The 10,597-nt window shown below is 31.4% G+C and overlaps 1 protein-coding gene across 1 annotated transcript; it reads left to right on the forward strand.

Moving 5' to 3' along the window:
* The first annotated feature begins 5,732 nt into the window (after positions 1–5,732).
* On the forward strand, positions 5,733–7,402 carry LOC139502533 (uncharacterized). The gene is made up of 2 exons (XM_071292029.1): positions 5,733–6,077; positions 7,269–7,402. Exons 1-2 carry the CDS (start codon positions 5,798–5,800, stop codon positions 7,301–7,303), a joined length of 315 nt encoding a protein of 104 aa, XP_071148130.1. The 5' UTR covers positions 5,733–5,797; the 3' UTR covers positions 7,304–7,402.
* Positions 7,403–10,597: the final 3,195 nt, after the last annotated feature.

The raw sequence follows: 10,597 nt of genomic DNA on the forward strand, positions 1-10,597 counted from the left end.
TGCAATAGTTTTTTATATACTAAGCCAGGAATATTCGTTTGATGTGTTTGAGGTATTGATTTGACCCTTAGATCAAGGACTTTTCGTTTTGAATTTTCATTGAAGTTCGCATTACAATATTCTTTGTTACAATTTTAATAACCAAGGTTGTACAAGAAAAACACGTCAGAACGTAAAAAACTAGAAACATAAAATAAACGACCAAGAAAAAAAGCCATAAGAAAACAGAGTAATACGAAGTGATTGAATAAGAACTAGTCGAACATAAGAAGAAAATGATAAAAAAAAATCAGATTGATTACACGTAGCTAGCAAACTTAAAATTTGTGTTTTATCTTAATAGGAGAATGAATTGTCTGTGTTTACGATTCTGATGTTAAAAATGACCGATTTGTACTCAGATTTATACGTTGTCAGTTTATTTTTAATTTATGAGTTTGACTGTCTCTATGGTATCTTTCTTCCCTCTTTTTTAATAGTAATTTCAGCTTTGTCCAATCTGCATGTAGCAATTAACACATAGTAAAAGGTTAAATGAAAAAATCAGAGGATACCGAATAAACAACTCCCCCTTAAAGTCCAAATGACGTAAACAACTTTAGGTCCCCGTTTTATTCTACTTTAATTGATGCCTCGTTTGTTTATACGAAACTGACAGTTTGAAATGACCAATCTGTCCTCAGGCTATTTATCTCAGATGTCTTATTAGTTATCAATTAAGGTACCAGGATTATAATTTAGTACGCCAAATGCGCGTTTCGTCTACATAAGACTCATCAGTGACGCTCATATCAAAATATTTATGAAGCCAAAGAAGTACAAAGTTGAAGATCATTGAGGATCCAAAATTCCAAAAAGGTGTGCCAAATACGGCTAAGGTAATCTATGCCTGGGATACGAAAATCCTTAGTAAACGGAAATTTATAAAAATGACCACTTAGCAATAGGTATACAAATTGATCAATTAACAAAAATTAACAGGTTAAATATAGAAAAAAATAGTTGTGGTATGATTGCTAATGAGACAGTTCTCCAAATGACGAAGAGGTTAACAACAACAAGTGTGTAAGTCTTAAGACAATTAGCAAAAAACCTAACAATAGGAAGCCACAAAATACCCCAAAAATGGCAAATATAAAACAACTCAAACGATAACAATATTAAACCACATCTACTGAATTACAGGTTCCTGACTTGGGACAGACACATTCAAAGATTGACGGTGCTAAACATGTTTGTGGCTACCAGTCGCTCCCTTGGTCTGGGAAAATGATGTAACAGTACAATATACATAAAAAAATGTCAAAATCAGATGAAAGGGTTCAACTCATCAGATCGTTACAAAACACAAACAACAGATGGCGTTAAACATGTTTGTGGGCACCAACGGCCCTCCCCTGATCTTGGACAATGGTGTAACAGCCTAACATAAAAACAAAGTATCAAAGTCAGATGAAAGGTTCAAACTAAAAAAAGACAGAAACACTAGCGACACAAAGAACTGACACGAGAGTTCTTGTTCTGAAACTTTGTTCAAAGCAAATTAAAATGAGAAAAAAAAACATGTATCTAAGACTAAAATATCAATCAACACGTATCACATGTATTAAGTGTAAAGACATCATTTACGCTTAGAGAAAATGTATGTATAGGGGATTGGGTTGGGTGACTGCAAATATGTTTTCGTATGCATTAAGTTTGTTATGTCCCTATACATACGAAAACATATTTGCAGTCACCCGACCCCATCCCCTATACAAACGAAAACATATTTGCAGTCACCCAATCCTATCCCCTATACATACGAACAGATGTTTGCAGTCACCCAACCCCATCCCCTATACATACGAAAAGATGTGTGCAGTCATCCAATCCCATCCCCTATACATACCCTGAAACATAGTTATTGACAGAGGGTAGAATGTGATTGTTTCTATATAGTCGTATTTCAATTTTATCTAGTTGGGTTTAAATGAATTTATAACAATATCCAAATTTATACCGAAGAATACAATATTTAAAAATTTAACTAAATTATAAGACTGGGAACATTTTAGAAGACGAAATGCGCGTCTGTCGTATTAAATTATAATCCTGGTACCTTTGATAACTAATTAGAATACGTTTTATTACAATTTCGATAAAATTACCAGAATCGTAACTAATATGTATGATAGAATTAAGTAAAGGTTTTACGTAATTAGTGCTAACCAAATCCTTGACATATGAGTTTATCATTAATAAAATTGAGAATTGAAATGGCGAATGTTTCGAAGAGACAACAATCTAACGAATGAGCAGAAAACAGACGAAGGCCACCAATTGGTTTTCAACCCTGCAATATGCAGTCAACTTTAGATTTGAAAAAATTCCGAGTGCGATTTCAGTATAGTTTGTAACAAAATGACAATGATACATAACATATTAAGTGACTGCTAGCAGTGACTGTCGTGCAACCTCCATGTCCAATTAAACTTGAATGCAAATTTTACATCATTGAAATCAAACTTCATTACGTACAAATGCATAATGAGCGAGTTGAATACCAAAAGATGGCACCAAAACAATTCCTTCCAGAAAATTAATGTTTACACCAGGGACCGGAATATCTCCTTTTATAACGTAAATGCTTGTGTACAGTTCCCCGTTCAGAAATGAAATATCTCAATGCCACATGTGGGGCAGGATCTGCTTACCCTTCCGGAGTATCTGAGATCACCCCCAGTTTTTGGTGGCGTTTATGTTACTCAGCCTTTAGTTTTATATGTACTATTATTTGTCTGTTTGTCTTTTTCATTTTTAGCCATGGCGTTGTCAGTTTATTTTCGATTTTTGAGTATGACTGTTCCTCTGATATCTTTCGCCCAACTTAAAAAAAAAAAGGATAATGCTGTTTAGATTTTATTTATATAAAGTAAATGCTAGAGATGAAATTTCGGCCCTATGTAATTGTAGAAGGGGTTTGTATTGAGTTTGTCATATAAGTTTGATTCATATAAACAAAGGAACAAGCTTAAGCCTTTTATTCAGGGGCGCAATTGGTGTCTTAATAAATACATACAAGATAAAAACTTCAATAAACTTTATTAGTCGACACAAAGCAACCAATGAAAACACTGAAGACACAAACAGTAGGTCTGAGCGAAACGTTATTCTATATTATAAATAAGTTTAGCATATTCATTTCAGAAGAAGGCTTTATATGAGTTGAGTCTAACAGATATGCAACAAGATTCGTTAAACGACCATTTGATTGAATAATTGTATTTATTAGAAAAGGAAACTATAAAAATTAGGAGATGTGGAATGATTGCTATTGAGACAGCTATCCACTTAAGTTCATATGAAATAGATATAAGCAATTATATGCAACCGTATTATCTTCAACGATGAGAAAAACTTATAAGTATAGTTGGCTATGAAATTAATCGACATGAACACCATGAAATAATTCAATTTGACAAAACAAACATCACAAGCAAAAACCTAAACTGTAAAACGTTAAATTACAATTTTTTTTAAAAGCTGAAACACATCAAACGAATGGAACACTACTGTTATATTCCTGACTTAGTTCAAGTATTTTCTAATGTAGAAAATGGTGGTTTAAACCGGGTTTAATAGCTAGCTAAACCTCTCATTTGTGTGACAGTCGCATACAATTCCAATATATTGACAACATACGATGAACAGAACAAACAGACAGACAGACATAATATGTGCAAATGTCACAAAAAGGGTACGGAAGTCAATTCAAATTGAAAATCTCTACTCAAATGCCAAAATCTTAAGCTCAAACACATCAAACGAATGGATAACAACTGCTATATTCCTGAATTAGTACAGGCATTTTCTTACAAAGAAATTGTTTAAAAAAGCTGGTTTTCAAGCTAGCTTAACCTCTCACTTGTATGACAATCCCATCTAATTCCATTATATTGACAACGATGTGTGAACAAACAGATATAATAGGTGGGGTTCGTGTTGTTTATTCTTTAGTTTTCTATGTTGTGTCATGTATACTATTGTTTTTCTATTTGTCTTTTTCATTTTTAGCCATGGCGTTGTCAGTTTGTTTTAGATTTATGAGTTTGACTGTCCCTTTGGTATCTTTCGTCCCTCTTTTAACATGTCCAAAATAGGGGCACAACATTCAACATAGTGTTAAAATCTTATTTTTTATAAACAAAAATGTAAGAAAGCAGCACAAATTCAGTAGAATCAATTAATATTCAGAAAGACAAATAAAAGAACACTATAACACGTTACTAAGATGACAAATAACGCCATTACTCAGAATCCATACCTCAAGTCGATCGTGTATTTTTGTGAAGTTAATACGGTATATTCGCAAGAAGGTCTTGGTACATTAAGATGATCTTATTTAGATTGCAGACCTTCCGTTTTGAATTTTTCTCTGAGCTCAGTATTTTTGTCATTTAACTTTTTACCCTGCACCATTTTACAAACATTCATCCTTTTTATGAAAAAAATGTTAAATATTACAAATTATCCATCCCACAAAAAAAAAACGACAACCCCCAGCATATCACAGGTAAACTTCAGAAACAATAACATTGCAAAATTTGACCTTTTTCAAATCGTTTCAACTAAGAACTAAGATAAAAGTTAGCTGAGGTAGGGATAAATTAATTACGAAGAAATGTATATTAATAACAAAATATAAATCGGTGGTTAATGATTACAAACGATAAGGAGGTCTTTCATTTTTGTTAATGTCATTTTTTTATGCCTATTTGAGGTTCTTTGTTATATATTTGTTTGTTTTATGGTAATTAAGATTAAGATAGTTGACTGCTGCACCTCAATTTTTGACATTTATACCTATTAAGTATGTTTCTTTTGTTCACACATCGTTGTCAATATACTATAATTTCATGGTGACTGTCAAACAAATGAGAGGGTTAGCTAGCTATATTAAACCTGGTTCAATCCACCATATTTTCAGATAATGTCTGTAAAAATCACCACTATGACAGTTGTAATAGATTTGTTTGATCTGTTTAAGATTGTGATTTTGCCATTTGATTAGAAACTCTCTGTTTTGTATTTCCTTGCAGTTCGGTATTTTTGTTATTTTACTTTATATGTATATGTGCACTATGGTAATTCGAAAAAATTGGCACATTTAATATTATAAATATATATATCATGAAAACTCAATACCGTGTTAATATTTGAATATATGAAATGAAAATAACGAATCTGGGCGACGGAAATCCACGATTAGTCACTTCATTTCCCATAATTGATTTCAAATTCTGTTATTGACCACAGTCATAAAAGGTATGGGAACTAGATAAATATATCACTGTCACACATATGCACAAAATACCCTAAAGCGTGTGTACATTCATAATCTAGACATAGGACGGATTAGTATTTTCCCGTTTGAATTTGTATTATTTAATTCCTCATAACAGTCAAACTTATAGCAAATTCTCATACTTTATTATCACCTGTTTAGATTCAGTAATTCTTAAATTAATGTACATATTCGTCAATTGAAAAATATAAGAGTTACATATATATCAGAAATCATTACATGTGCCTCAAGCTACAATGCTGTCATACCCGATGTCATGTGGGTTAATTGAAACATCAACTATCTAGTACGGTAATGTGGTACATGACGATCGTCTACACAGTAACGCAATCGGAAACAAAGTGATGAATAATATACGTTTAGATGATATATAAAGCCGTTCAAAATGCTTATTGGCAACAAAGTTGAATATCTTCACTTGCTTAACATACCACTTACAATTTCGCAAACATGTTTACAAATTTAACCACTGTCTGTGTTGTGCTGAGCGCTTCACTCATGATGTCGTCTGCTTTACCATACGGCTTTGCTAACTTCAGATCATCCTATCGTGGTGGCTATGGATTTGGTGATATTAGAGGCACCTACAACAGATTTCCAGGTTTTGGAGGTGCTTATTCATCTTTTCCGGCGTACAATACAGTAAATTACCACCGTCATGTGACGCCGTACTCATACGGAGGTAGAGGATTTCTGAATAACTTCCTTAGTGGATCAACATTACCATCGAGTAAGTATTAAACAATTTAACTATTGGCATGTTAAGGGTTAAAAAAAGTATCCGTCCAATTCTAACTATGGGGAAATTTTTTAAGTAAGATAGCTACAATGAAAATGAGTTTGCGACATACCGAGGAAGAAAACAGCATTTACATATTTGATTGCTTTATGTTTAAAAAAAAAACAAAAAAAAACTTTAAACATATCAACATTCGTGATCGAACATATGTCATTATTATCACATTTATTCATAACAGATGTAAATTTGAATTAAATTAAAATGAAAAATGCTCACTTTTGCTCAAATGAAACTATCAATTGAAATTGATTGAAAATCGTTTTTTCTTCTGGGTCACATAAAATCGAAAATCACAAAGTGATAAACGTCAAGTACTGGTATAACATATGTTGATTTGGATTGAGTTCATAGAATGGAGAGCAATTGGTCGTTTCAGAATCTAAAGCATCATGGGTAATTTCATTGTTCGTACCCCAAAGTGAAAATAACGTTACGTCATTGGTTGAATTTCGATTGTTTAGGACGTTTTAAACCAATCAAAACGCTTTGGTGTACGCTTTTGAAAATATTACCCAGGATGCATTAGATTCTGAAACGGCGAATTGGTCTAAAATAGAAAATATAGGTCCAATGAACTATTGAATAGTGGAGTGCTTTACTATATAAAAAGAAATAATAATTGGCAAAACTTAAGTAAAATGAAAAAAGATAGCTGCATTAGAATAAACTAAAACATTAGAAATTGAGATCCTCAAACACGAAATTTAAATTAAAAAATGTTGAGTTTCATATTGCCTGAAGAATTTTGTCAAATAAAAAAAAAGGTGTAGAAAGAAATCTATCATTTTTTTAAAAACTATATTTTTCTTTTAAATTTATTAGAGCTCAGAAATCTCTAATTCTTCCCCAAACCCAACACAACTCATTTACTCACAGTTTAAAATATACATGTATGTTATCAAACAAAAAATAAAACCAAACAAACAACGAGAAACGAACAACAAGAATACCAAAAACAACAAACACACACATAAAATAGAAAGGAATGAACAGAAATAAAATCGGACAAACTATCTTTATATTTCACATTGACATATACACGGGTTGAGATTTGTTTTTAAAAGTCATAACTTTAAGGTTATGGAATATGATTGTTATAATATTTTTTTTCTTGTTTTTCAGTGGCTCTCGGATTTTTAGTCGGAAAAGCCTTATGAAAGAACCAAAAATCGTTACTTGATATTGCCAAAGACTAGGAGACGTTTTTTTTTTATATTTATTAACTAGAAGTTGTAAAATAAAATATATGTTTTGTTCACACATTGTTCTTGTTACTGATTTGACCATTTGATCAGGAAATTTACGTTTTGGATTTTCCTTGACGTTCTGTATTTTGCTTTTGTTACTTTTAACATTACAATTGCAATGAGTTTTTTTTTTTACACCAATGGACTCCTTTTTTTGCTATTTCAATAAACAAGAGTAAAAAACCAAGAATTCAGAACGAACAAAAAAAAAAAGAAATAAACGACCAAAGCAAATTGAAAACCCATATGAAAACATAGTAATACGAATAAACTCATCATAGATGCCAGGATTTTTTTTTATTGAAGTGTTTGAATAAATCGAAACTAGGGAGACAAATTAGCAAACTTAAAATTTGTGTTTTATCTTAATAGGATAATGATTTGTCTATGTTTACGATTCTGATGTTAGAAATTACAGATTTGTCCTCTGATTATTAATAATTTCAGCTTTGTCCAAGCTGCATGTAGCAATTAACACATCGTAAAAGGTTAAATGAAAAAAATCAGAGGCTACCGCATGAACAACTCTCCCTTAAAGACCAAATGACGCAAACGTTAACAACTTTAGGTTCCCCTTATGTCCTACTTTAATTGATGCCTCGTTTGTTTATACGAAACTGACAGTTTAAAATGACCAATTTGTCCTCAAACTATTTATATCAGATGTCTAAGCAGCAGGTACAAATTGACCAATTAACACATATTAAAAGGTTAAATATTAAAATAAGAGTTGTAGTATGATTGCTAATGAGACAGCACTCCAACAAAGACGAAATGACGTAGAAGTTAACAACAAGAATTATGTAAGTCCTAAGCCAATTAGATAATCACATACCCCATGGGAAACTATGAAAGACCCAAACATAACAAATATTAAACAATGCAAACGACAATAAACGAAATCCATTGAATGATAGGCTCCTTACTTGGGATAGACAAATACAAAAATTGACAATGTCAAAGGTGTTTTGGGCTACCAACCCCTCTGATTATCAAAGACATAGGTGTTACATCACAATATAAAACAAAAATATCAAAACCAGATGGAAGGATTCAAATCATCGGATCGATACAAAACCCAAAAAAAACCCATCTAAATAAAACCACTAGCGACACAAAGAACTGATATGAGAGTTCTTGCAGATGCTGAAACTGTGTTCAAAACCAATGACAAATAATGAGAAAAATCATGTATCTAACACTAAAATATCAATCAACACGTATCAAATGTATCAAAAGCAAAAGACATCTATTTTACAAATAAAATCAATAACAAAAGTGGTGTCTATATTTTTTTCTTAAAGCACTGTCATAGTTATTCTGCAATTGATTATTTTTCACTTAGTATTTTCGGCTTTTTTGTCCAGTATTCTGTACTTAGACAATGTTCATTTTAGTTGCATAACTTTATATTGTTAATTATATGGTTAAACCTTGGCAATTATTCTGTTTGTAGGGTGATCTCATGATACTCTTTATAAACTGAAATCAGTGAAAATATTGCACTCTTCTTATTCAAATATTGAATAGAAACATCTCGAAAATTAAAACAAATATACTTATTTGGTCAAATGAAAAAAAGGAAGATATAATACGATGATATAATTGTTACCCATTATGCTATTCTACAATTATTCAATTTTAACATCAAACTTAACAAAATTAAGAATGCATCTTTAGAGGAGTTCGAAAAACGGTAGCCCCGTGTTTAAAAAGTAATACCCCACCAAAACACAACAACAAGCTTGTTACAGGAAAACTTTTGAAGACAACGATATTGAACATTCTCATACATATGATCTACATGTATTTGCATAAGCGTAAACTTATTTTAATAATGCACCTGATTATTATGATTACAGTGATAATGCACAAATACATAAAAAAGTGATCTGAAGTAGAATTTAAGAATGATTCGAAAAAGAATATGAGACCATGACAAACCCTCTTCATATATAAACACAAAGGTACAAAAAACATTCTTTTCATTTACATTAAACACATCTTGAATATATCCTTTTTGTTATGTATTGAATATATGTTATGGAAAGACCGAACAATGTCGTTAGAATTCCAGAATAAGCCAATGCAATTCTTGTCGGTATATGACCACAGATATGGGTTTATCAAATGGAGAATATTTTTAAAATACCAACACACAAAAAAAAAACCCACATAAAATAGATTGAAAACTACAGAAATAAAATTGGGCAAAATATTTTTATAGTACTGATTTCCGTGCACACGCACTGAGATTTTTTATCAAGGTATTTATAGAATATACTTTGATGACTTTAAGATTATGGAATATAATAATTGCTATATTTTTCTTTTTATTCAGTGGCTCTCGGATTTTTATTCGGAAAAGCCTTAGGAAAGATACCAAAGACGACAGTTACTTGATATTGCCAAAGACTAGGTGATGTTTTTGTATATTTATAAATTAAAAGTTCTAAAATAAAATGTCTGTTTTGTTCACACATTGTTAATGTTATTTTCAATATAATTGAATTTTGTGCAACTGTCATACAAGTGAGAGGTTCAGCTAGCTATAGAACCAAGTTTAATCCACCGTTTTCTACATAAGGATTTTTTTATACTCATCCAGGAATATGACAACTGTTTGCCATTCATTTGATGTGTCTGAGCTATTGATTTGACCCTTTGATCGGGGATTTTACGTTTTAAATTCTCCTTGAATTTCGGTATTTTGGTAATTTTACTTTTAACATTACAATTGCATTGAGTTTGTTTTTACCGATGGAAACTTCTTTTGTTACAATACAAAGTTAGAAGAAAGCAGAGAAGTACGAAGTAATTGAATAAGTCAACAATGTTTAAAAACAACCCAATAGATTGCATGTAGCTAGTAAACTTAACATATGTGTTTAATCTTAATAGGAAAATGATTTGTCTTTGTTTACGATATTGTTAGAAATTGTTAGATTGTAAGAAATGATCGAGTTGTCCTCAGATTAATAGAAATCTCAGATTTGTCCAAGCTGCATGTAGAAATTAACACATAGTAAAAGGTTAAATAAAAAAATCAGAGGACGGGGAATAAAAAAACTCGCCATTTAAGACCAAAATGACGTAGACGTTGACAACTTTAGGTCCCTATTTTAACCTTTTTGACTTGTTTGTACATTCGAAACAGACAGGTTGTTAAGATGATCAATTTGTCCTGATGCTACTAGTCTCAGA

The sequence above is a fragment of the Mytilus edulis genome, chromosome 14, assembly GCF_963676685.1.
Source record: "Mytilus edulis chromosome 14, xbMytEdul2.2, whole genome shotgun sequence".
Lineage (NCBI taxonomy): Eukaryota > Metazoa > Mollusca > Bivalvia > Mytilida > Mytilidae > Mytilus > Mytilus edulis.

Bases quoted from the DNA above. Each gene is read 5' to 3' on its own strand.
- LOC139502533 (XM_071292029.1), top strand. From the start codon at position 5,798: ATGTTTACAAATTTAACCACTGTCTGTGTTGTGCTGAGCGCTTCACTC. The intron at 6,078-7,268 runs GTAAGTATTAAA...CTTGTTTTTCAG, and splicing joins TGGATCAACATTACCATCGA to TGGCTCTCGGATTTTTAGTC.